We start from the raw sequence: 27,910 nt of genomic DNA, 5'->3' as shown, positions 1-27,910 counted from the left end.
TGATTCTTTTCATCGGGATGTAGCCCTTTCAGTGGATGAGTGACAAAATGTTTCTCCCACTAAAAATGCTGCGTCCAGACAGTAATTTGAGGATTGCTTACCTGGAGGATTCAGCATGCATCAAGACTTCTACTGGGAATACAATTGGTTTAGGAGAGGGTACTGCCTGCGTAGCACGCGCAGTGGCTGTCCACTCACTAGCAGTGAATTTTTCAGATTGTCAGCTGTGCTATAGATGGACATCGCACACAGTTTCTACTGGGGAGCTGGCAGGTTAAACAATGTCTGAGGTTAATGTCAGACATTACCTCTGTAGGGTAATGTCTGAGGAAAGCGGTGTTTCCATGAAATTGCTTTTGACCTGAGTAAATTCATAGTGGTTTTTTTGTTTTGTTTTGTTTTTCCTGCCAAGAGGAATTTTTGCCTCCCCAAAAAGGCTTCAGCCATCCCCATTTTCTGAAACAAATTATTCATTGAGAATATAAAATAAGCCAGTCATATCCTCTCCAGCAGTTTATCAAGCAAGCGCTGAGCATATAAAACACTGACATAAATAACAATTTTTGACTTCTAGCAGTAAGTTCTCCCTCTCATCCACAGCTACTATATTTTAGCCACAAGATATGATATACTTGATAAGCTAGATAAGCTGCATTATTTTCTCAAGGCCTGAACTGTGAAGTTGGCGCCCGTGGAGTCCTTTATAATCCAAAGTGAGGCAGTGCTGGAATTTCCCTGCGGTTTCAAAGGCAATCTCTTAATTGTAGTTTTCTTTCTGAGCTAAAACATTTGATTTCTTTGCTGATGTTTGGTGATAATGGTTTTGGATTAGATGCTAAAACAACCATGTCAGTCTTTTAGTCTCTTTTTGCCTGCATGTATCCCAATTCTCTGTTTTATCATGTAGAACTTGTGTAGTCTAGTTAATCAGTCAAGTATGAAAGGAAAATGAATAGATCTCTCCAATGGAGAGAAAAAAAAAAGTTATGAAAGTAGGGCTGAGATTTTATTTTTTTTATTTTAAAGGAAAATAGAGTTATAAATCCAAACCACTGATAAAAGACAGAACTGTGATATCGGAGAAAAGTAATACTCCTACAAATGGGGGAACACAGCCTCCTTGCATTTACTGTACCTGGATTAATCATGCTCACTGTCTTGCATGGTCACCTCCCAAAAGGCCCCTTTAGAGCTAGGGAAAGACCTGCAAAATCTTTCAACACCAATAGTAAAACACAAAAAATAGCTAGGTTCTTTTGGGATCTTGGGTTTTTGTGTTTTTCTCCTTTAAAGACATAATATGAGGCTAAATGTAGCTGAACTAATTTGAATGACACTGCACCAACTTTGCTTTGCACACAGTAACCCTTGTAGCCCCCCACCGTTAATCCATGCTGATTGCCAGTGGTTCATTTAAGAATGAAAAGGTCCTCCACTGGAGTGCTTTAAGGAAGGACACTCACTCTTTGGGAGCTTGCTAATGGACATTGTCCTATTCTTTTGCTTCCTGCCAGAGCTACTATTGTCTCTTATCAGTTCCCTCTCTACATCACCCACCCTTTCGCTCTGGTGTGGTCAAATCAGCAGAGGAAACTTACTTAGAAACTTACATAGCCATTTCTGTCTGCCACTGCAACTAGTCTGACTTTCCTGCATTCAACCATCACTTCAGTGAGAACAGGAAATCCCAGAAGTCATTCACGCGGCATATTGCTTCCTATGTTGTAGCCAGAGAAAGTTCCACAGACTGGCGCCAACTCGCCCTTTTTAGTTAGTTTTGCATGTTCGGACTAGTGAGCTTTCCGCCCCTTGTTTAAACACCTCTCGCTATGTTCTTCTTGACCAGAATTCCTTTCATGATTTGTGTAATTAGGCTGATTTTAAATGATGTCAGTCAATTTTTCCAGTTGGGTAGAAGAACCCATGGAAGACTTTTCCAGGTGGGTTGCTTTCTGAAACTATGGCGCTTGATCCTTTTTAATCCAATCATAGTTGCAGGCAGATTAACTGAGATGAAACATCTGCAAATCCAAAGGTACTTACCTCTGCATGAAGAATTGAAACGATATTTTGTGATAGAAGTTCAGCTATGTGGCAGCAAGGCATTTACACAGAAAATAATGTTGGCTCTGACTAGGGCTGTGCGATATGACCAAAATCTCATATCCCGATATTAAGACATCTATTGTCCGATAACGATATAAATCACAAAAATGTAACATTTTCTGTAAATTCTGTGAATGTCGGGCAGCTCGACTTGCGTGAAGTGTTTCCAGCTGGGCGTTGCGTACCTGGAGTCGAGTGTTTTAACTGATGCATGAAACGATACATTTTTAGACATAGGTTGTAAAGGCCGCAGTTTTCTTTGTGAGTATTTATTACACAGCGTGCTGCGGGGGAAAAGCCTGTTCTAACGTTTGAGTCTAAGGTTTATTTTTTAGCACCTGACGGCTCATTTTTGCTTCTCATCCGTAAATACTCTGCATCTTTCACGTGATTCAGTTTATTTTGAAAAGTCTCAACAGGATCTTGAGCTTTATTGTGAAAGGTTTATGTGGAAAATAAACAAGCGGACACGAGGTGGTTTTACCGTCGTTGTTGCTAATGACAACGCATAAAAACAAGTGCTTGTCCCTCTGTAATGTGGTTATATTAAATATAAGAGAAAGAGAGAACTTTAGGAAATTAATATAGCCACTACAGTGACCATCAAAATAATGAAAAAATATTGCCGTAAACAGTTTATTTTGCGACACCACGAAACAAACGATAGCGTAAAATGAAACGATAGACGTTTTTATATCGTCATCCGATATATATCGTTATATCGAACAGCCCTACCTCTGACTTTATTTTTAGAAAGCCATTGGGTTCGTCTGCTAAAAACGTGTTACATGATTAGTTTTGAGATGGTTGTCACAGAAGCAAACACTGTCCTGACCGTGCCCTACAATAAAACGAGTAAATTTTACAGCTTTATGGGTGTTTTACGATGTCTGCAGTCACATTAACAGCTGGGATGTTGACAGTCTTATCAGTGGCATCTCCGTTTGGAGGGCAGGGACAGAAACGTCACACTGTGCAGAAACATTGTGTCCATGTGCAAAGCTATAGCTGGTCACTATCACTATGTCCATATCAAACAGTTTCCTCAGCTTTAATCTTTTATACAACCTAAACATCAAAATCTGTGTGTTTACAATGCACTGAATATTTTTCAAACATCAAAGACAACTTTCTGCTTGTTTCTTGGTGCACAAGCATACATATAACGTTCATTTAAACTTACTGGGGACACGGCATCCATAAAGAGATGATTTTCTTTTTTTTTTCTCTCTCTCTCTCTCTCTCTCTCTCTCTCTCTCTCTCGCTATTTTAGATTTATAGCAGGTAAACAGCTGGTGCCAATAACCTGGATTATAAAATCTGTATTGCATCAGTACTGTAGCGTCCTAACATGTCATGTTTCTGGTCTGTAATCTGGCTTTATACATTTTCAGAAAAATGTGATTAAATTTGTTTGTAAAACACAGGACCTGTGGTTGAAAAGCAGAGGAGCACACTTAACATAGGTGCAGTGGACTCTTGGCAGAGTAATGCACTGTGTGATGTTGGGTCTCAGACAGGCATTAGATAATGACAGTGGTAAAGTGTAGCTGCTATCATTAACACATATGTGTTGATTTTATCAGGCAACGTCCCAATTATGAAATGATCGTGTCAGCTGTGCCCTAATACATACTTGCTATGATGCCGTTTATTTAAGATAAGGAGTGCTGTTTGTCCATGTTCAGTTTTGTCACTATAGAGAGGAGTCTCTGCAGATCAACCTCAAATCACGCAGGGCTCCAGCACATGAAAACATGCATAAACGCGCTTCTTTCCAATGTTGCAGTTGCTGAGTTTTCAGTAAGTTAGACATGTGACTTTCCTGTGTACAGATGGCTGAAAACAAGATGGTTTATAATCAGATGTTGTTTAGCTAATATTATGCAACACTTACCAACGGAAAAGTTCTGGAAATCCTCAACAAGTCCTTTCCTCAGTGTTGCTGTCATTTTTGAGAAGTGAGCTTCATTTCATCGATTCGTATCAGTCTCCTTAAAGTTTTACAGTCTCCTTCAGAATAAGTAGTTGTGGACTCTTTACACCCAGCATTATGAGCCAAATGGTGATCTGACAGCCTATACTCAATAGATGAATGCTGGTTAGCATATTTTTATTCCTGATTTATTGCTAAATGTCTTTGTTAAAATATACTGTGTACACAAACTAGTTGTGGGGTAGAGAGGGTTAAAGGTCATTTTCTAAACTAGGCAGTTTATGAAGAAGAAAAAGGTAGCTACTTCGGGGTCGTTCACATGACTCGTTGAGTGCATGCCACCATTGACTAGCCAATTGGTGGCATGCACTCTGGCGTTAAATTTTCAGATAGTCTGAGCTTGCTTGGATCCTCGGCCGAGCAGGTACTTGATAAGTAGCTGATACCAGGAACTACCCTCTAATAGAAAATGCTAAAAGTTGAGTCAAGCTGAACCGAGTAGGTACCAGTGGAAAAGAGGCATAATTTCTCTAAATCAGGGACAAGCAGTACATTTTAGAAAAAAAGATCAAATATTCAGCTCGCTGCTGCTTTCATAAATGACATCACAGTAATTTGCCACATATGCCCAATAAGCAGCAACTATCTTCGTTCTCTCTACTAGCGTTTTGCTCTCTGAGATCTACACTTACATTAGCTTGCATCGTTTTTTTGTTTGCTCAATCGGATTATGGTCAAAGCTGCAATTTATTATGTCACTGCGAGAGTCTAGATCCCACACTGTGAAAACCGGCTGAAGCAGCTACATCGTTACTGTAGGGTAAACACGACTAATGTGAATGCTAATAGTTCTCACATGAAAACAGCATTTTCAGATTTAGCTGGAGCTTAATGTGGACATGATCTAAATTTCTCCTCTGCTTTCCCCACTTCAGTTTTGTTTTTGAGGAGAAAGTTGATCCTACCCCCTGGCCCCTTTTTCTGCTGGGATTAAGAGCCTGTCAGACATATGTGATCCAGGAAATACCTTAACTAGGCCCAAGTGGGGTCACCATAGCAACTGGCACTAGAACCTGCCACTGCAGGCCCTCTCTTGCTCGCTCCTGTGCACATGCTCACTAGCCTGCTCTCTCTGCTCCCTCTTCCCCTTTATTGTTTGGAGTCCTTTGTTGTTATGCTGGGAGGGATTAGTCAGGTTAGCTGATGTTGTCCTGAGGTTATTTGGTGTAGATGTGCTTCCTGTTTTGATCAGTAGGTAGTGTTTATAAAACAGTGTGCTTTGAGAGGAGTAGAATAATCACGTCTTGAGGCGGGGGTTGTTCACCACTCTGGGATAATTCAGTTTCTGTCATAATGCAGAAGGGACTATGTAGGGAATGGAGAAGCAGGACAAGTATGATCACTGTTGTTTTAAGCTTTTATTCTTCCTCAGATGGAAGGAGATGCTAATTAGAGATGCAGTGATTGGTCAGTTATTCAATTAGTCAATTTACATGAATTTAAAAGTATTTAAATAACTTCATGATTTTAATTTATTGTTTCACATAAAGAAAGATGGTAGGATATCATTTTAGGCTTTGAAAAATTGGTATTTACTGACACTGACTCTGTGGATGTGAGAGGCTCAAATAATAAAGTTAGCCGTTTCACTTAGCTGATTTTGCTAGTGTACCTTTTGGCCAGGAAGTGTGATTCTAAAGTACGTTGGTCAGTGACGAGCTTTACCTCTGTAACTAGACAAACAACACACGATGGACAACATGTCAGCATAATTGGGTTACCTCCCTCCTCCTTGTGTACTATGTAGTCATTTAGAACAGGGGGGCTCAGGTGTCTTGCTTCATGACACCTCCCCTCTCTTCATTCCTCTAATTGAATTTCACCTTCCTTTTCCCAAGTAGCTCCTTGCCTGCCTGAAGATAGGGCCTAGACTGGGATGCAATTTAATTTGGGAGAGCGGTTGGAGAGATGCTATGATGGAAGGAAATCAACTGGTTGTATTTCTGAAGTTTACAGTACAGAGATGGTCTTTTTTTGTTGTTGTGAGGTCTTTAAAAATACTAATACATGTTACTTATTGTGACGTGCTGATTTTGTTTTGTTTTTTTCCAATCGAAATAAACCATTGTTTTTGGGGGTTTCAGATGACAGTAGTTGTGTTTGGTTTTTTTCCCCTGTGTTCATGAATCTGTGTGATTGAATGACTGAAAGCATAAAGTCACACAGTGTTGTATAGCTGCTAAGTAGAACTTCCTTCATTCCTCTGTAGTATCTGTGGAAACGCAAGCCGAGCTGTACACCCTTTCCATTGGGGATCGTCTCGATCTCAGTTGCTGTGCCAAGGACTACCTCCATGCTGTCAACTGGACCAAAGACCATGTAGCTGTAGTGGATGGAGAACATACACGTATCCGCAATGGCCAGCTGGAGATCGAGTCTGTGGAGCTTACTGACTCTGGCCTGTACACATGCACTACCTTTGGCAACCACAGCATCTTCTTCAACGTGACGGGTAAGGTTACCATTGTTCTGTGCAGAACGATGGAATAGATGCCCCCTGGTATGATAGCTGTTGTGACATATCCACCAAACTACTAGATGACCAGCAAGCAATTAATCTGTTTTTGCATATTTTGTTTCAAGATTTTTTGTGCTGTTACATTTTACTACAGTGTAACATGTAGTGTTGAGTCACAGAGCAACAAAGCCAGGTTTCATTTGCTCTGACTAGCAGATGACGTTTGACTGTATGTGTGACTTGTGTCTTCATTAGTAACCCCTAGAGTTTACTCTGAATATGGCACTTTCACATGCTTTTACAGTGTATGATATTAATACTATATATTACAATTAAAATCAAATCACTTAAAAAAAGAACAGATTTTATAACAAAGTGAAGAAATTGTGCCACTTACTGACATTACTTGGAATATGCCTTGTCTAGTGTAACCTACATCCATTAGTCCATCTGTCTGTCAATTTATAAATGTGACATTTTTTAAAAATGTTTTAAATGTTTAATTGCTGCTGAAGTGTTGTGATTAAGAATAAATTGAGTTGTTCTTAAATTACTTCCTGTTTATTAGTTCATATCTCGGCTTCATCTGAGGATGATGACGATGGTGAGGAGTCGTCATCGGAGGAAAACAAACTGCTGGGCAGTCAAAAGCTGATGCGTAAGTGTGCTGAGCTCTTTGTATAGATAATCCTGCTGCAACAAATGGTCACTGCTGATTCACCTAAAGTCACAAGCGTATGAGTAATCGCCTGAAATGGTCAGTGATTTGAGAGCTTTAAAATTCAATTATCGTACCGCCACGTGTGTGGGTTACATCTGGGCAAATGATTTCACTCTGAATCAGAGGGTTTTTACTACCTCAGTGACAGCTTTTACACAAAAAATGGTCTCTGGTGACTAATCTCGGTTAACCTTAGATGTCCTCCAATTTGTCTATAGGGTAATTAAGACACTCTGGCTTCATTTTTTCTTTTTCTTTTTTGCTGCTGCTGCTTGCTCTGCCCACAAAGAATGCAGCAGCCTCGAAGCGTGACAAGCATGCTGACCTTGTTTTGTACTCTTGTCTCCAAGAGCTTTATCTCCCAATGCAATTTGCACATTGTGGTGTAACAGAGGCAACAAAAAATAATTTAGGATTAAGAGTATCAAGAGTATTTTTAGATAATTTTTCAAATAATAAAATTCCTGATAACTGATTTTGTTTTTCTCCTCCTCATTTGTCTTAGCAATGGCTCCACAATGGGCTCATCCAGAAAAAATGGAAAAGAAGCTTCATGCCGTTCCAGCCAGCAAAACTGTAAAGTTTAAATGCCAGGCCAGTGGCAACCCAACTCCGACTTTGAAATGGTACAAAAATGGGAAGGAGTTCAAAAGGGACCATCGTATTGGAGGGTTCAAGGTTAGTAATTAAAGAATTTGGTGAATAGCTATTTCATGTCGATACTGCTCTACAATCCTTAATATTTCTCAATTTCTCCACGCTCACTCCATGCAAATGGAGATTTTTTTTTTTAAATTTTTTTCAGTGATATCATCTCCACATTAGATCGCCACCCCGTCACTTGTACTTAAGCTTTTTCTGCTAGTAAAAAGGAGAGGCAAGTTTTCACATCTTGACCCGAGAAACAATACAGGATGAAACCCTATGCTACAATAGGACCTTTTTGTCATAGCAATACTTTGAGGTGGGGAATCCTAGACATCCGTTAGGATATAGGAAAACATTGCCTGTCCTAATTCTGGGTATCACGATATCAGACTCACGGCAAAAAAAAAGTTATTCTTATAAAACATCACTGAAAATGGTTTTAATTACAAACTATGGTATTATTTAATTACATGTCTTAACTGGTATGACTTCATTTTAAATATTTTCATGGTAAATTGTAATTTTATGGAATTACAGTTCTTTTTAGATTACAGTGTTGGATTCTCTGTGAATAACTGCATTCAGTGGCAGTTTCCCTCACAGGTGTGGAATGTGTGCATGTTCAGACACTAAGAAACATCCCTCCTCCTGTCCTACATCTGCTCTTCCCATCAAGGTGTGGGCTAGTCCCGCCTTGTCTTGTGCTTCCCTTGCACATCTCCCTCTCCAGCTGGGACACATTTAGGAGTTTCCTCTCAGCTGCCTGCTGCCATGGTCAGCCCCACCCCAAGTCCCCCACCTAGCCAGGCAGCACATTTAACCATAGTACTGCCATGCTTGGTTTTTTTTGTGCGTTTGGGTCCCCCCCCTTTCTTCCTTTCTTTTTCAGTCAAGGTGCAAAGAAGGTCTGCATCTGCGATTGGGGACGTCTGCCATATCTCCCACACTTCTTAATTTTATGGTCGGGCTTCTATTGTTCATATCGTCTGCATGGCGACGTGCAGGAGGGAGGAAATAATGTAGACCACATGTGCATGAACCCAAGCACAACACATCTGGCAGCAGGCAGCTGGACTCCCTCACCACTTTTTTTTTTTTTTTTTTTTTTTTTTTTTTGGCTAAATAGGGGAAACCGTCTGTATATATGCATGTTTGATGTTGCCATTGCCTTAGAGGTTTGTTGGCTAATCACACACTGCCGGTCTTGGCAGATTTATGGAGGAAAAATTATAACACGTCTAAGGAAAAAAAGGAGCCAGACATCATTTGGCGCTAATAAGACATGTTGGGGCAGAAATATACACACACAACCATTTCCAATGGCAGCTGTTGGGTAGGACAAAGATCTGCTGCATTAAAACTTTGTCACAGGAAGAGGGTGTAGTGTTATCTTATTATCATCACATCACACTTCATTATTAGCTATTGCTTTAAAATGAAAAAAATGTGATTTATGATCATTCATATTGGGAGAGAACAGATGGGGATTCAGATGAATGTTTTCCTGATAAACATCTCTGTTGCCTCATTTGTTATAATAACATTTTATTGAATATTTGAGTTTTGAAGTCGCATCTTAGAAATTGTGGGATATCACATTATTTTAAGCTATTCTATGGTGGGCTGAAACTAAATCAAGAATTTACTGCAAATTAAAGAATCTCCACCCAGAGCTATGGTTTCAGTTACTGACTCATAAAGTTACTACTTTCTTCAGATTTACATTTTAGCCACCAAGTGCTATTGTATAGAAATTATACTAACTTTTTTTCTCAAAATCACTTTTAGGTCCGTGACCATATGTGGACCATCATCATGGAATCTGTAGTGCCCTCTGACAAGGGAAACTATACCTGTGTGGTGGAAAACAAGTATGGCAGCATTAATCACACCTATCAGCTAGATGTAGTCGGTAAGAGTTCGTAGAAATTGTTAATCATATGTAACTTTCTAGTAAAACTGCAATTGTTGTTTTAGTCACCTGTTGAACATTTGTGAATCTCAAGTTGGTAAGCACTTAGTTTTCTAACTACTTATCTGGAGCGTATTCCACTTGACATTGGGTGTTCCCTGGACAGGTTTCCCAGTCCATCAAACCACCAGGCACAAGGAGAACATGCAAACTTAACAATCCTTGTCTCAATATAAGAAATAATAATCATAGGACTCATGAATGGCAGCAGGGTCTACAAATATTCCCTGCTGAAGTCTAAAACAGGCATTACTTGTGGCAGAAGTGATGGGTACAAGTAGAAGAGAGAAGTGATTACTCCTCTAGGGCCTACTCTTTGACTCGCTCTTGCACCATTGGTCTTTATAAATCATGGTTCCACTTCCTCCACCACCGGCGTCCCCTGGGCTTTTCCTGGCCTCAGGCATCTGAGCCTGATGAACATTAAGATTGTTCCACAGTGTGGAGAAAGCACTGTCGCAAGTGCTTTCAAAGTCCCCCATGGATGTCTCGGTAAGGAAATCCTCCACAGCTGATATCCTGCCAGGTTCTTGGCCTGCAAGTTTACTTTGGAGAGTTATTAGTCATCAAAATGGGTCTGCAAGAACATTTCACTTCACCGTAACTGCACCAGAGGAGGCATTTAACTTGCTTTCCTGCCTGATAACTCTTAATAATTACACAACCAGCATATAGCTGAGGATGCACCCACATTAAATCTCCATTATGGTGTGTAATTTAGAAAGTGTAGCCTGAAAATACAGTGTCAAACCAAATGAGTGAGCAACCTTCAGTCCCAGTCATTTTCCAGTAATAAAGCAGGTGACAGTAGTTTTATTGGCTTTTGTTTGAAAATCAGTCAGCCGTGTGTGTAAATTTTTGCACACTTAGCTTTATATTATGCGCTTGCTTCACTGATGACCAAATGTCAAAAGTAACATACGTCTGTTTTTTCCGGTTTTGTTGCAGAGCGCTCTCCACACAGGCCCATCCTGCAGGCTGGCCTGCCAGCTAATCGCACTGTAGTAGTAGGAAGTGATGTGGAGTTTGAGTGCAAGGTGTTCAGCGACCCTCAGCCCCACATTCAGTGGTTAAAGCACATCGAGGTCAATGGGAACCGTACTGGTCCAGATGGGTTACCTTACGTTCGCGTCCTCAAGGTAGGAGATTAGTCTGTCATCCTGAAGCAACAGGCCAAATTCATCACTTAAAAAATAAAAAGTGAAGTTCTTTAGCATGGAGTGATTTGTATGTTACTTTCTGTAATACTTCTTTATTTCCTCCAGTCATTTTCTATAACTGTTAAGAACTGTCTGAAGTTTTTGTTTGCCATTTTAACTGTGAAATAACCAACACAAACCCCTCAGATATCCTGTATCAGCCTCCTTTTTCTTCTGTGCTGCACATAACTTGTTTTTGTTTCCAGCATTCTGGGGTCAATAGCTCGGACGCTCAAGTGCTGACCCTCTACAATGTGACAGAGGAGGAGAGCGGAGAGTATATATGTAAAGTGTCCAATTATATAGGAGAGGTCAGTCAGTCGGCCTGGCTGACTGTCATCAGATATGAACCCACAGGTAACCACCACGCTGTAGCACAGGGACGACACAGTGGAGGCGCTTCTAGGACCACCTGGAAAAACTAGACCCGCATAACTTGAGACAACCTCAGCTGTTTCTCTCCTCCCTCCCTTCCTCTATCCTTGGTGCTCCTGACTGTAAATGACGCTATGGAAAATTCCCAGCAGAACAGTTGAAAGTGTTTAGTCTCAGGTTTATGTTGGACCCATTCTCATTCCTGCCCCAATCCTGTGCTATGCCCTCCTAATAAGGGCCTCTCTTGCCATCTTCCATTACTCTCGCTCCCTTGCCCTTCAAAGTCCTCTGTACACGGTTCACCCCCTCCCCACCCCACCCCCAAATGTTTATAGTTTGTGTGAGTGTGAATTTCTAGCTTGATTTATAGTCCTCTTTTAAATCTACGCTGTCTCTGCAGTGTAGTAGAAAACCGTATTGTTATCCTGCATGCACTGCCCCATAATGTAACTACATGTTGGGGTAATGTAGTCCATAATATCTGTGATTGGTATGCTCGGCAGCAATGCACTTTGTAAACACAGCGTATTGATTTGCAACAAGATACTGCTGTGAAGCAGACTATATGTAATGGGCTGTAGCTATATCTGGCAATCAGTTCTGATGACTTTCCTTACTGCAGTAATTTCAGTTAAAGTACCATTGTTATTTTTATTAGCGCCAAATTGAGCACTAGTTTTGGCAGTTGTAGAGTAAAGCAGTCACACCAGGCAGCAGGTTTATATTCCCACAATGTTGCTGCAGCAAAGTAAACTAGAACATAACATAACATGGATTCAACACAGGGCTATAAATACATTGTGAGTGTGGTCTGTTCTGCTGTGGAGTTTCCATGCCCATCTCTTGCATGTAGAGATGAGACTAAGGTATTTGATGTGGTGATGGTGTGGCCCTGTGTGGGGTTCCACAGTACAAACTTAACATAACCATCTTTCCACTAACAGATACGGGAGGGCTCTCTCTGAGCAGTCCTCTGCAGGGGCTTTAGGTGTTACCTTTTGGGCAGATGGTGTTGGATCAAGGAGGAGAACGCTCTTCCATCCACTTTCGCTTTCAGAATCCTTTACTCGTGGTCCCCTTTCCTTCTTGGGCCTCTTATTGGGTGTGCTTCCTTTGTTATTTTCTAGACCGCTGGCGTTAACACCACGGACAAGGAAATGGAAGTCCTTCAACTGAGAAATGTGTCTTTTGATGACGCTGGGGAGTATACCTGCTTGGCAGGCAATTCTATCGGGTACTCTCATCACTCTGCATGGTTGACCGTTTTTGAAGGTATCAGTGGTTCTGTCTCTCCTCTATATTTCCATTCCTTCCCTTTTTCAATGCAAGCCTGGCTGTCCACCTTCACATTTTTACCAGTTCTGGTAAAAATGTAGGGGGAAGCCAGGGCACATTACAAATACTAAAAAAACTTTGCTCTGTCTCTGTGCTCAGCATGGTTCCTGCTCCATCTAAATTCTTTAGATGGGAGAATATGAATCATACTCTGTTTCTAAATGATATCAGAACATGCCAAACAATCCAAGCACTGTCCAGGTTTTTTTTTTTTTTTTTTTTTTTTTTTTTTTTCCCCCCCTTTTTCTGTCTTCCAGGCAGGAATACATTTAATGATCACGTTTTTTTTAGAGAAGGGTTGTTTGGCCGCTCTGATAAGATTTCACTTCAAACTGTCTCTTCTGTTCTTCCCTTTAATTGGTGTTTGCATTTGGTTTGCTGTTAAGCTGATTTTCTTTGACAAGCTCTACAAATGACATGTTTTGCTGATGTCATTTCCTGCTGTGAGCACAGCAGCTGGTTTTGATAATTGGCTGTAGTGGATGGTCTCATTCCTGAGGACTGGAATGGGCATTTGTCCAATTATCAAGCTGCTTGTCAGTCAACCTCTTCACACAAGTGTAGCTCTCTTGTGTTGCTGGTGTTGGTTAGGGATGCAACTGTACACTTCAGTCGGTATGGCATCTTTGGTTTGGGATGTACAGTTTAACATATGACACAGATTATTTGGAGTTTTTTTTTGTTTTGTTTTGGGGTTTGTTTGTTTTTTTTCTCCTTCTAGCGCCGGGCAACAACATACATGAGTGCAATTTTCATTGGTAATACTTAACTTATCCGAATATTAATTAAAATTAAGCAATTTGGGTAGACGATGGGAAACTAGAGTAAGTCTTTCAAGAATTTATATCCACTATGAGCACGCTGTCTTATTTTGAAAAAATAAAATCTCACATTGAATTGGCCTTTATTTCTCTCTTTATATTTCTGTTCTTTTATTCTACTAGAGCAACTTTTCATGCTGTAGCCCCCGAGTTCATCCTCTGCCTTAATCAAGCTATTTTAGCTTTCTCTCCCTTTAAAGGCCACCATTATTTTAAGCCCGCTGTATTTTGATTGGCTGTCCTCTGCAAATATCAGCCAAAGCTGCATGCCTGAGGTGACCATATTAAGGATATCCCCCAAATTCAAAGAGCCAAAGCAGTTTGAAGCCCAGGTTTTCGCTACTAGAAATTTCTCCTAGAAGAAGAAAAACAAACTCGGAACAAATATCCCTAATATCCAGCTCCTAAGTATAAAGCTACATTCCAAACCAATGTATGATCGAACCGTTTTTTTCTCCTACTAAAACTGGAATCCATTACACCCCTATTACTGGTATGACTAAACATTGGTGTTTTTCACAGTTTGGGAGGAAAAAAACAAGATCTGAACCATAAAATTTGTTTTTAAGTTTTGCCTTTTATCTATTTATTTGCAATGTTTTTCTTTTCTTTTTTTTCTTTTTTTTGTAAAAAACTTGGCATTACCAGCACCAACACACAGTCTGTTAAAAATTGCATTCCAGATGAAGTCACAAATACATTTTGTATTGATCAAGTGAAGCAGTTAAATTACCGCACTGATCTCATGGTTTGTGGTTTGCTGCTTTAGGCCTACAAATAGAAACAGACTTACTTTTTGATGTAGAAATGATGTGCAGTTTTGAAACATTATGTGTGAAGTGCTCTATTCTGTGTGAAAGTCCGAGTCTTTGTCACCGTTACTCTTACATAGTCATTAACACAAAATAGTTCCCAGCTAAATTTCTGCACTGCAATTTATGGTATATCCTCAATACACAAAGTATTTAAAGTAACACCCTGAGCTTGGGGGCATTCAATTCCCATATGCACTGGTGTGTAAGGCTCTGACTTTTAGACATAGACGTGTGTGTGTGTGTGTGTGTGTGTGTGTGTGTGTGTGTGTGTGTTTGTGTGTTTGTGGGTGGGTGCGTGTTTGAGTAGACTGTTTGTTTTTAATTTGTGATGAATGGGTGTGTTTGAGTATGCAGTCAGTTTATTCATGACAGCTGACCTTTTTCCTCCCTGCTCCTTGTCACCCTGCCCCCTCAAACCTAGCACCCCCACACTACTCTCCAGCCAGCCACACCTACCTGGAGGTGGTCATCTACTGTGTGGGCTTCTTTTTCATAGCCATTATGATTGCAATTGCAATTATTGTCAAGATTCGCACCACCTCCTCAAAGAAGAGTGACTTCAACAGTCAGCTAGCCGTCCACAAGCTGGCCAAAAGCATCCCTCTGCGCAGACAGGTAACAGAAAGTAGATAGGGGGTTTGGAATATTTATACTTAACCACCATTTGTTTTCTCATATAAATATATTTTTTAATTCAAAGATTTTCAGTGTTTATGTTTGACGTTTGTGACTTAATTGCACATTTTCACCGTACCCTTTATCAGTACCAGCCTAACACTTAATGTATTCATGGAGCTTTCAGGCTCATTGTAGATCCTTGAATTCTTGTACATCAGGTAAGTTTATTTATTTAAGGAGTGCTTAGACTCTGGACCTGGCATGGTACACAATGCCTGGACCACAAGGGTGGTTTTTACATGGTACCTTTTGTTTTTTTTTTTATATATCCTCTTCTCTGCTATAACGACTCCTAAAAGTGTTGGTTCCACTGTGAGAGGAGTAATGTCACTGTTTCTTACCTCAGGTGTCTGTGGACTCAAGTTCTTCCATCCACTCTGGAGTGATGCTAGTCCGTCCCTCCCGCCTCTCTTCTAGTGGTTCTCCGATGTTGTCTGGAGTGTCCGAGTGTGAGCTGCCGCAAGATCCTCGCTGGGAGCTTCCTCGGGACAGGTACGTCTAGGGCTAAGCATTCAAAGATCAGGAACATGGAGTAAAGTTGCTGCATTCACATGGACAAAAAAAAAGTTACTGTCAAGGTGATCTTATGCAACACTTAAACTGCAGGCCTCAGAGTTGAGGCAAGAGTTTATCTCACACACAGTTGATTTGGAGGCAAACTGCAGTGTGTGCTAAAAGCAGTCTGGTGCCTCTTCCCCCCGTAGACTTGTTCTTGGGAAGCCACTGGGAGAAGGATGCTTTGGCCAGGTGGTGATGGGGGAAGCGGTTGGTCTGGACAAAGAAAAGCCAAACCGTGTTACCAAGGTTGCAGTCAAAATGTTGAAAGGTAAGTAAATTGTACACAGTAGAGTTGAGGAGAGTGATTTGCTCAACTGGAATAAGTTCTTCACTGTAGAGTTATCAATTTTAACTCAAGTCCAGGCAACAGGAATTAGAAGGCTTGAACAACAAAGTGATTAACAGATTCTGCCACTAGATTCCAGCCATTGTACAAATTGGAGAGTGAAGTAAAAATTTATTAGGACCCTTGACATCCTATATAAAATAGTGTCCTTTAAACTGCACGGCAGAGTGAAGATTCAGAGAAAATATTGTTTATTCTTTCGCACTTTAAGTGCTTTTCCCCAGGGAGTGTTTCACAGGCGGCAGCCAACTCCTTACGAGCTCCAGTGTTGGTGTATATACTTTGCAAGGTGATTATTGTGAGGCCTTTTTGGCCTTTTCACTAACAGAACATGGACTAATCACTGAAATTTATTTCCCTCATCTTACAGCTGATGCAACAGAGAAAGACCTGTCAGACCTCATTTCAGAGATGGAGATGATGAAGATCATTGGGAAGCACAAGAACATCATTAATCTGCTGGGAGCCTGCACACAGGATGGTAGGTCCAGTTAGGGGGCTGCAGCCAACCTGCCCTGTTCTGCTCACACTCACTGCTGTCCCTCAGATAACAATGTTGCTGTGAACCTTACTCTGAGGGATGTGTAGAAAAGCATGCATAAATGATTCTGACACCAGCTTCCGAGCTCGCAGTTTGAATCGACCGCAGCTGCTGTCATTTCTGTCCAATCATCCCTGACGAAAAACTAAAGGAAACTAGTCTCTAATGACCATGCTGTGCACATCGCTCTGTTGCCTTCACACTGCTACACAAAGCTCTTTGTTCATTTTACTCAACTTATCTCATGCTATAAATACACACTCTTGCGCATGTAGTTTATATTGTCCTTACTGCCCTTGCTGTCATTAGTGTCGCTATAATTTCTGTTGTGAAATCTTCATCTATAATTGAATAATGCATGGCATCGTTTTATGGATTTAATGATTATGTTTCCTTGTACAGGCAAGCTGTATGAACTGACCCTGCATAAAATCTGACTTGCGTTTGGATTTCTTCCAATCATTTTTAGGTCCTCTATATGTGATAGTTGAATATGCATCCAAGGGCAACTTGCGAGAGTATCTACGAGCTCGCCGCCCGCCGGGTATGGAGTACTGCTCCAACCCTGACCAAGTTCCTGTGGAGAATGTGTCTATCAAAGATCTGGTGTCCTTCGCTTACCAAGTGGCCCGGGGCATGGAGTATTTGGCCTCCAAAAAGGTAACCACAACTAGTAATTCTCACCTTTTCAGAAATAAATAAATCTATTAAAAATATTTCATTGTATTAATGTCGTATTTTATCATTGCAGTGCATCCACAGAGACCTTGCAGCTCGCAATGTTTTGGTAACGGATGACAATGTGATGAAAATAGCTGACTTTGGCCTAGCAAGAGATATCCACCACATTGACTATTATAAGAAGACCACCAATGTGAGTGGCCTTATTTGTTTCATATTATTCACATATGAACCTTTTCTTTTTGTAAATGGCCAAGTAATGTGCATATGTTTCCCAAAGGGTCGTTTGCCAGTGAAGTGGATGGCTCCAGAGGCTCTGTTTGACCGGATATACACACACCAAAGTGATGTGTGAGTATCTTGTGCCATTTCTCTGCTAATTCAATCTTGATGGAAAGTGAAGTTAACATTTAGTCGTGCAGAAAACTTAGATGGTCCCGTTTATTTCCTCCTGCAGCTGGTCATTTGGGGTGCTGCTTTGGGAGATCTTCACGCTAGGAGGCTCTCCATATCCTGGCGTTCCAGTGGAAGAGCTGTTCAAGCTGCTGAAGGAAGGTCACCGTATGGACAAGCCTTCAACATGTACACATGAGCTGTAAGGAATCACTACACACAGAAAACCAGAATGTTCTGCAGACTTTTCTAGCATTTTCATATTTGAAAAGGTAAACCAAACAGGGAAATGTGAAATGGCACGTTTATTTTTTTTCTTAAAATTAATAAATCTAAACTATAAAAATCACTACCTCCTTCCAGATTATAGCCCATAAATGTAATAAGGATCTGAGCTACGCTGTATCTGATTGATATTATTCCTGTATCAGTAGCATAGTGACTGAGGGCTGTGGGTTGTTTGCATTGCATTTTGTCCAATTTGCTTTGTCATTTAAAAGTCAAAGCCACTGATAAGTAATGCCTTCTAGTACAGGAAGGTGGGTGTTGTCTAACAAGTCTCTCACACAGCGACTATACCTGCCACAGTCGCCCAAGTGCGTTTTGCAGTTTTTATTTTTATCTAAATTTAATATTATTATTATTATTATTATTATTATTATTTAATAAACTAGTGGATGATTCCCTCACTCTTATTTTGAAACTTCAGTCATAGCTACCCAGCAAGCACTGACCCTTCCCATCTCATGTTTCCCTACCGGTGGATGCATTTAGTACCCAGTTAGAATCTCTCCCCACGATTGAACAGACAACCCCACCACTATGAGCTACTGTTGGTAACAGTAGTCCACATTCTGCTTTTCTAGAACCCACAGAACGTGGAACTGATCCATAGCAGAAAGAACGCTGTTTGGTATTTGGTAAAGTGGCGCAAAAGTGCCTTCTTTTGCGTGTATGTAGCCGTGCATATAAATGGACAAATGTAGTGTAATTGTGTGGGAAATGCTGTTTGAAATAAACACCCTCTAACACTTTCCATGCTTGGTTTAAACAGTTAGCATTTATATTTACATTACCCACGTTTTTGTATATCGGAAAAATCCTGGCGCGCGGATTGCAATGATGCTTTGTGACCTTTTTATTTATTCTTTTGCTGTGCTGGTGAAATGAAACGCTTAAAGACTGAATTATCTCCAGCTGAAACATGTTGTCCAGCTGCGATGGACTGTCAGCTGCAGCTGAGTTTCAGTTAATTTGAATGAATTTTCAGTCCTTAAAGCAGGGGTCCCCAATCTCAGTCCACGAGGGCCGGTGTCCCTGCAGGTTTTAGGTGTCCTTGATCCATCACAGCTGATTTAAATGGATAAATTACCTCCTCAACATGTCTTGAAGTTCTCCAGAGGCCTGGTAATGAACTAATCATGTGATTCAGGTGTGTTGACCCAGGGTGAGATCTAAAACCTGCAGGGACACTGGCTCCCGTGGACTGAGATTGGGGACCCCTGCCTTAAAGGTTTAAAATTAAATCTGATTTAGAGTTTAAGAATGTAAGGAGAAATGACAGATGGCTAGAACAATAAAACCAAGCGGTGTCATTTTTAAAATGTATATATTTTGCTGATTTCCACAGGTATATGATGATGAGGGATTGCTGGCATGCTGTGCCTTCTCAGAGACCCACATTCAAACAGCTAGTAGAGGACCTGGATCGTGCTCTAGCCATGACATCCAACCAGGTCAGTAGTGGTCCTCTCCTCAGCAAGCACAGAAGCAGCAGATATGTCTGCCTTTTGTTTGGGAAGTGCAATGCTTCATTTTTTTCTCCCTCTAACTGCAGGAGTATTTGGAGCTTTCAGTACCTTTGGACCAATATTCACCCAGCTACCCGGATACCCGGAGCTCCACCTGCTCGTCCGGAGAGGACTCGGTTTTCTCGCATGATGCCGGAGCAGAGGAGCCATGCCTGCCCAAGTTCCCTCCTCACTCCAATGGGGCAGCCATCAAGAAACGCTGATACCTCCTGTTCTTTCAGACCAACACTGACACTTTCTCCACTCCCTGCCTCACGGGGTTGGACTCTCCCCATATTCCCAGAGATGAAGCTAAAAAGAAAAAAAAAAAATATATATATATATATATTTTTTTTTTTTTTAAACCCACTGGTGCTTTGCGGAGAGGGAGCTCGGAGACACCTTGTTGAGCTTGCTTGGAGCACATGAACTGCAGATTGCAGCCATTTCCCACTTCTTGTTGGTGGCTGTGTTCATGAGCACTTTGTATTACCGGGACTGGCTCACAGCACCAGAAAAGAGACTGACTTTTCTCATCACTCTGGGCATTCCAAAGTCGGGCAGGAGGATCGAAGGGACCGATTATGTTGGGGTTTTATATGTTTGGGTTTATTTGTTCGTCAATGTGTGTTTGATCAGAGGTGAAGGGCGGCACTCTGCTTTTCAGACCAAATCAGAGAAGATACTACAGAGAGATGTGCAGCACCGTGGTCCACTGCACCACTCATTATCATCTTGTACATACAGTTAGGAATTTATGAATACAAATATATATTTACACTGTATTCTTATTTTTATTACCATAATTGACGTACTTTATTTTGTACAAGGATGCTTCTGCTTGATCCATTTTTGACCTTAGTCTTTAGGGGCAGTTGTTCCATGAGGGTATTTTAAAAATTGATAACGATTACATGGCCATTTTTCTTGCTCACTGTGTCACAGCTTTGAGTTAACCCCCCCAGTATATTGGATGTCCTTCCAGCAGAAAAGTGTGTGTGTGTGTGTGTGTGAGTCTGAGTCTGTGTGGAAATGGTCTTTTCATTTAACTTCAAGGATGGTCACAACTGTAAATATTTCTGGTTGTATGCCATGCTTGTTAATATCCAGAACAATTTGCTTCAGTCATGGACTCCCACCGTGCGTACCTTCTCATGTGATGAACTTGTTTCCTACTGTAAATGCTTTAACAGGGGTTACATTTGCTGCCATATAACTTCTGACAAAAGGGTTACAGAACACGTATGTCATCATAAAAAAGGATTACATTAAATAAAAATGCTGTTGATAAACAAACTAGCAGAGCTTTCAGCGTTTGAACTCTACTCCATAAAGCGCTCTATAAATATCAACATTTTTATGCTGGTGATGTAAATTGTGTTTACAGAGATGGAACGATGGCCACTTCAATCTCCCACCCAGTTAACACGGGTTGCTGAGGTCTGATTAGATATGATAATGCGCTGCTGACATCAGAAGAAATGTTGGAAAGTGCAGAGAGCCCACAGCCAGCAGTAAACATGTTATTTATGGCGGTGTGAATGGCTTGGCAAGTGCTGTTGCTGGTCTTCCATCCATCAGCCGCACCAACCTTGGTGCCCGTGTCTGCCTCTGGCTTCCTGCCACTGGCTGATGCATCACCTGGATTGCAGTCTCCATGCAACAGGCTAAAATCAGCAGCACGGCACGGCTCATTCGAGCCTTTTTAAAAGCCTGCTCTTACAGCTCGGGTCACTGCTGTTAGCCTCCATGGCAATACTGTGCTACTGCAAAAATGGAGAGCAGTTTATTTGGTAATGGATTAAAAATCTATATTAGTTTTATTCAGATGGTTATTAACAGTTGAACTGAAATGCTGCCATTTATGATGGCTTTCAAGGATACCACCTCGTCTTACTGGTGACGAGGTGGTATCCTTGTGCCCACTTCAAGGATTCAAACACCTCATTGTTTTTCTGACAAATTTCATTCACTCCTGGAAACCTGTCCTTGTATCCATGTGCTGTGGCTGAGGTGATCCTGAAGAGCTGCATTTAAGAATATAAAGAACGTGCAAGGATTGTCTTTATAACCTTCAAATGGTGCTGAGTAAGGAGCAGGGGTGCCATTAGGTGAAGGGCATTATCGCCTTCTAACAGATGGCACAGGAAGAGTTTTGGTAGAGCAAAGTTCATCATCCATACTCTCATCCATACTCTGGTAAAGCAACAGTTAAACTCTTCAGCTGATGACTGTGATTTACGATCGCCATTAGTGCGTGTCCATATTTTGCTCTGATGACACATGGGAAGATGTTTACTGCTAGTGTCACATTCTCCAGTCATAACAGCTAACATCTAATTAAATGGCTTCTTAGATGAGAGATTAAGGGGTTTGCTATATCCTGTGTTTGTCTTCACGGACTGATTGAGGGGGGGTGCAAACTGATTTGGAAATACCGGAATTTAAACCATCCAAGCACTGCCCAGCTGGAACTGGCATGTTAAAACTCCAGCAACACTGTTGCACAATTCTGGACAGCTTGATGAACTGCCTCCAGTTACACCAGCTGCTTATTTTGAAGACCTTATGCTGCAAATGTGCTGTCCTTCCACAAACAGATTAAATACTCATTTACACTAACTGCCCTCCTCATTAGGTATACCTGCTCTGTCACTCATTAACACAAATGTTTAGCCAATCATGTGACAGCAACTCAATGCATTTAGGCATGTAGGTCAAGACAACCTGCTGAAATTCAGAGCATTTGAATGAGGAAGGAAGGTGATGTAAGCGACTCTTAACCTGGCATAGTGGTTAGTGCCTGATAGGCTGAGCTACTGAGATTTTTCCTGCACAACCTCTCAATCTCTATGGTTTACAGAGGATGGTCCGAAAAAGAGAAAATATCCAAACTCTGGGAGAAAATGCTTTGAGGTCAGAGGAGAATAGCCAGACTGCTCCAAGGTGGTAGGAAGGTAACAGTAGCTTAAATAACCACTACATGCAACCAAGGTATGAAGAAGAGCATCTCTGAATACACAACATGTTGTACCTTGAATCCAATGGGCTCCAGCAGCAGAAGACCACATGGTGTCTGGTAAGAACGGGCAGCTGCGGCTATTTCACACAGGTTCACCAAAATTGTACTATAGAAGATTCAAAAAATTTTGGCTGCTAGAATAAATCTTGATTTCTACTGCAACATGGGGATGGTAGGGTCAGAATTTACCCTAAATGATATGAAATCATGGATCCATCCTGCCATGTATCAGTGGTTCTGGTTTTCTTGGCACACCTTGGGCCCTTTAGTACCAAATGACCATCATTTAAACACCACAGCCCTATCGGAGTATTGTTGCTGACCATTCCCATCCCCTTATGAGGACAGTGTACCCAATGGCCAATGCCATAACGCACTTTGTCACAAAGGTCAAATAATCTCAAACTGGTTTCTCGAACGTGACAGTGAGTTCTTTGTGCTCATGTGGCCTCCACAGTCACCAGATCTCAGTCCAATAGAGAGCCTTTGAGATGGTGAGCGGGAGATTCGCAAGTCAAGTCTGCAGCAACTGTGTCATGATGTCATGTCAATAAGGACCAAAATCCCTGACAAATGTTTTCAATGCCAAGTATTAGCACTACCACCCATTAGCCATGTGTTAGTTGAGTTACTAAAGTAAAACAAGACTTAACCCATTAGCCTTGTAAGGTAAATCGTACATTTTCAAAACTGTGAACTTTAAATTTGATTCATTTTTAAAAACTGCAGAGTCTGTCTGCTCACGTCTTCTTTGGAACATTACATTTCTTTTATTTAGCTGAATACTTCAGTTAACAGCATACAGACACAATAATGGGTGGGCCTTTGTGAACATAGCCATCACATCTTGAAACTGTATACATTCTCTGAAAGTCAGTAATATAAGCAAGATGACTTTTGCGCATATTCCCTTGGTGGCCTGTTAGATGAATTGCTCCGCGCTCTTGTTTACCAGAGACGGTTTGATTTATTCCAGCTCGGGATTATCATCTGCAGGAGTGGGGGGGGAAAAAAGTCTGATCATCGCCATTAATCTCCACCCTGTGTGTCCCGTCAGCAGCGACAGATGACCTGCCCTTCAACTCTCCGCCACCTTTGCGGAGGGGGAGATGCACCGTCGATCGGATCATTTCTCAGCTTTGCAGGGTTGGGTAAGAGGGTCCTGGGAGTCATGGCCCTGATGATGCATGTGTGTATGTGTGTGTTTCTGCTTTCTTAAGTCTCTGGGAAACAAGGGACTGCGACACATCAGGTTCTTCACAAATGAACTGATTATTTATGGGAGCTGTCAATGCACACGAAAAAAAAAGACTGATAGAGGGGTTTCAGCAGTACAGTACTGGAACTCATGAATATCATTCTGGCCAGCATCCATATGCAAGGTGAAGGAGACGTGTCTCTTGTCCTGACATTCCTCCTTATGCCAAGTACATAAAAAAGGAGCTAAGACAGTTCAGGCACTAAGTGTGTGGGTAACCGCAGCAGACAGGCTTAGCTCCAGAGCACCACAGATTGTTGATTTCAACATGGACGTGGATTTTAAATTTTCTTGTTGTTTGCTCGCTGTGACAGATTCCCCACCCTCGGAAACAATAGTAAAGATGACGTACAGCTGTTTTGGGTCTATATGTGACCGCTGTGGTTTCGGGTGTTGTTTGCTGCTTTCTGCAGAATCAGAAATCTAATGTTGATGTAAATATTTTGTCAACAGATTGTGAAAGCACGTAAGCCTTCTGCTGGCTTTCTCAAGTAGAAATGACAGTCAGAGTCCTCATCCGTGCACTTTGGTTGTTGATGTTCCAGTATCCGCGGAGGATCGGGGCCTCTGTTTGTGAGAAGACTTGTCTTTATGACAGGTCCCCGGTGCCCCGGCTGCTCTCGGGGACAGACATGACAGACGGGGGTGAGCCTAGGGCACGCCCTGTCACTCACTGCGTGTTTCACTATTTTCTGTCTCTACATCATGAAAAACATTAGGAAAAAAAAGGTTCATGGGGAAGTATCTGTTTCCTACGTGGTAATTACAGTTATAATTATCTACTGCAAGGTATCATTAAAAAACTATTTCTCATCTGGTATAATAAACACAGGCAGAATGTCTAAAGGCTGTTTTTGTGTTTTGACTTTTCATTTAGTAACTAAGCATTCCTACTAGTACTAAAAAAGAAGGAAAACTGTGGGATAATATTGAGACAGTTAGGGCTTTTTAATAGCATCAGTTATTATTTAAACACTGTTACACTTGAAATACTTAAATGTTGGCTAGATACGGGACAGATAAGGAAATGATAAAAATAATAATATAATAAGAAAAATAAGGTAGAAAAAAAATGCTGGAAAGTTTTCAAATGTCAATAATGATTTGTACTATGTACAAATGGTACCATATACACAGAAAGACACAGCATAGAGATGTTTTATATGTAAATGAAGTGCAGTGAGAATGATGATATGTATTTCATAGCTGGTATTTATCATGTGTGGATATTTTACAGTCTAAACAGGTACACCCATTTAACTGCTTGTTAACACAGACCTGTAATTCGCCATGCACAGCATTTCGGTGCATTTAGGCATGCAAACACATCAAGACAGCCTGCTGAAGCTCAAACGGAGCATCAGAATATTGAATGTGTATCCTAAAACTGCGAAACGTCCTTTCAAACCCAGATTAAGGCAATTTGAAATACTAGCACCTTTGGGATGTGGTGGAAAGGCAGATTTGCATCATGGACGTGCAGCCAGCAAACCTGCAGCAACTGTGTGAAATCTCTGAGGAATGTTTCCAGCTCTATGTTGGATTTTTGCCACGAAGAATTAAGACCGCTCTGGAGGCAAAAGGCAGTCCAACCCAGCACTAGCAAGGTGTACCTAATAAAGTGTCTGGTGAGTGTAGGTCTGTTGCCTCCTGCTCTTTAAGTATCTAAATGTCCTGATAACTCTGGAGAAATACGCCTATAACAGCACTTTCCTGCAATTTCCTGTCTGACCTTTTGAACCAGCATTGTTTACATAAATGACCCAAAATAGACACTGCTGCATGTAAAATTACAGCAACACGCTGTATTTTAACAAAAAATGTAAAACACTGACAGTATTCATTTAGGATCTGTTACAGTGTTTTTACTATATCTATATATTTCATCTATTTTTAACAGCTTCCTGATATTATTTTTTAACTGCACACAGGCTGTAAAATAAAACCAGTCTCCTGTTAGCCCATTTTTCAAAGCAGTTATAAAGTACTCCGTGTGTGGGCTACAGCACTTTATAATAATGCCGGTGATTTACAGTATCACTTTGATGTATGGATCGGGTACTTACTGAGTCCTTGGCGGTTGTTACTGGTACTTAAATGTAGGTGCAGAGGATCAAAACAAGACTAATGGCAACAAGTGGATGAGCGCAGGGTTTTATAAAGGTAAGGAGAGAGAATGTTGTAAGTACCGGGTATGCCTGCACTATGTGACACAAAGCTGGGAAGCATTATTAGTAGTTTTTCAAGTGTAAGCGTTAAAGTCACTATGATGCGTAGTGACTTTAGTCATGGTGTATACTTTACCAAATAAAGCCTGCATTTAAAAAAAAAACTGAAAACAAACAAACAAAATGCAGTCTTCTGTATGTCTGTCATGATTTGTCCGAAGAATATTTATGGCGTCTTGAGGCACAGGTGTGGTCAGGTAAATGAGATGGGTGAGTGTGTTTGTTTGGTGTTGAGCTTGCAGAGGGGTGGAGAGGGGGTAGTGGCAGTGGTGTCTGCCTGACAAGGTGTGTGTGTGTTGGCGTCCATAGAAAAACTGATGCCTACAGGCATGGTCCCGCCTCTTTCCCACCAGATCGACTTTCTTCAGCACAGGAATGAGACACAGACACCTCCTCCAGGCTGAGACATATAATCTGGGCCTGTCAGGGCCTTTATCAAGCAGGATCAACTGGCGTGCCGGGCCTTCCTCCACAGTCCCCACAGGCAGCAGGATACCTGCACACGCATTCCTCCGACACATCCCTGTCCCAGGAGGCGTATCGCTTGTCTTTTATGGCAGCTCCGCTCGAAGGGGGGGGGGTACGGGGTACAGTTGCTCCTCTGCATTGTCCCGAATGGAAACCAAGACAGTAGCGCAGTCTTGAGTTTATAGGATTTTCCTGACGTTCAAGGTCTCAATATGACAGACTGATGATAAACAGAAAAACATGTAGCATTTTCTTGTCCGCAGCCGGTTTCCAGTGAGAAGACAATGACAACATGACGAGCTGATTGTAAGAGGTTAGCTCAGCAAGCCTCCACCTGAGAGAGCTTAGTTGTTTCAGCACCAGATCCCCCCCTCCCTCCCCCCCACACACACCGGCACTGTGAGTGACCAAATGAAAGAGGGTATGAATCAAAGCTGCGGCGTCCTCGTACAGAAGACTCTAATCATATCACTTGCCCCCGAGCCATATGTCTTTGTACTCTCTTTAATTGAATTGAGCCTGGGATGAGATGGGCTGACATACCTTCCAGCGACTGAGCCTCACTTAGAGATAGCAGGGCAAGGAATTAGAGCAATTTGGAATGGTTGTTTTCTTGGCACAGTTTGGGAGGAAACCTTGAAAGTATCCAGCCTGCCTGTGCTCTGCCCCTTGCTTTCACATTTCACTCACTTAGTTGGAGTAGTAACACCTGACTGAGAGCTCTAGCTTTATTGTCTTATATAAAATGATTATCAGTTTTACTGACATGTTTGCGACTCTGCGATTGGCCGTCGAAGACAAGTTCAAACGTGATATATTCGTGATCGGAAGTGGCCTGTTGTGACAGACACTTAGTAACTTATTGAATTTTTGGTCACGTGTGAATGCATCAGTGGCTCCTGACTCACCAGGCCTGACGTCAGCTTGTCCTCAGATTCGGCCAACTCAGTTACTGGCATCAATTGGCCGACGGCCTCATGGAGACACCTGAAGATGAAGTTAATGATTTAATGCCTCAGAATCACCTGTTTATTTGTGCCCTTGTCTATCTCTGTTAATCACCTCGTGTAAAGAATTCCAGAGGAAGTGTCACACATGTCAGACAGTTTTGTGAATCCACTGCCTCGAGCGGCTCTGATTTTCCCCGAAAAGAACTGAAGTGAAGCAACTTTCACCTCTCCTCCTACTCTGTTTTTTTTTCTTTGCTGTTTCCTGAACAGTCACCATGCCAAACCATGAAAACCAAACAGAAATGGAAACAGAGTGACAGAGAGGTCTTTTCAGGCTGCTTGGCACATAATCAGAATGGGATGTGGGTTTGAAACGGAGGAGAACGGCGACGCTGTTCAACAGAGTTGTGACGTAAAGTTCCAGTTGTCCAAATAGGGTTGATTCCCGGTAAGGCAGGGCTTTGGGGAGAAGAGGTGAAAAGCCTGGATTTTAGAACAACTTCGTGCCAGACAGCAGAGGATATAATGAGATGGTGAGAGTCTGGCAGACG

At 41.6% G+C, this 27,910-nt stretch overlaps 1 protein-coding gene across 5 annotated transcripts in view; it reads left to right on the top strand.

Moving 5' to 3' along the window:
• fgfr1a (fibroblast growth factor receptor 1a) overlaps nucleotides 1–20,732 on the top strand; it is a 28,586-nt gene extending 7,854 nt beyond the window's left edge. The window contains exons 4-19 of one of the 5 annotated variants that reach the window (XM_031731278.2): nucleotides 6,312–6,554; nucleotides 7,129–7,218; nucleotides 7,787–7,959; nucleotides 9,718–9,841; nucleotides 10,850–11,040; nucleotides 11,307–11,457; nucleotides 14,868–15,067; nucleotides 15,471–15,616; nucleotides 15,829–15,950; nucleotides 16,399–16,509; nucleotides 17,039–17,229; nucleotides 17,321–17,443; nucleotides 17,531–17,601; nucleotides 17,708–17,845; nucleotides 19,274–19,379; nucleotides 19,481–20,732. In XM_031731278.2, coding sequence (XP_031587138.1) covers nucleotides 6,312–6,554; nucleotides 7,129–7,218; nucleotides 7,787–7,959; nucleotides 9,718–9,841; nucleotides 10,850–11,040; nucleotides 11,307–11,457; nucleotides 14,868–15,067; nucleotides 15,471–15,616; nucleotides 15,829–15,950; nucleotides 16,399–16,509; nucleotides 17,039–17,229; nucleotides 17,321–17,443; nucleotides 17,531–17,601; nucleotides 17,708–17,845; nucleotides 19,274–19,379; nucleotides 19,481–19,657 — 2,357 coding nt within the window. In that variant the 3' untranslated portion in view covers nucleotides 19,658–20,732. Of the gene's footprint in view, nucleotides 1–6,311; nucleotides 6,555–7,128; nucleotides 7,219–7,786; nucleotides 7,960–9,717; nucleotides 9,842–10,849; nucleotides 11,041–11,306; nucleotides 11,458–12,602; nucleotides 12,748–14,867; nucleotides 15,068–15,470; nucleotides 15,617–15,828; nucleotides 15,951–16,398; nucleotides 16,510–17,038; nucleotides 17,230–17,320; nucleotides 17,444–17,530; nucleotides 17,602–17,707; nucleotides 17,846–19,273; nucleotides 19,380–19,480 lie in introns of all 5 variants that reach the window. The other 4 variants (XM_031731279.2, XM_031731281.2, XM_031731282.2 and 1 more) reach the window with 4 other exon arrangements.
• Nucleotides 20,733–27,910: the final 7,178 nt, after the last annotated feature.

Source organism: Oreochromis aureus, linkage group 12, assembly GCF_013358895.1.
Source record: "Oreochromis aureus strain Israel breed Guangdong linkage group 12, ZZ_aureus, whole genome shotgun sequence".
NCBI lineage: Eukaryota > Metazoa > Chordata > Actinopteri > Cichliformes > Cichlidae > Oreochromis > Oreochromis aureus.
The sequence above is the reverse complement of the archived record's forward strand: the minus strand, read 5'-3'. Positions and strand labels throughout refer to the sequence as shown.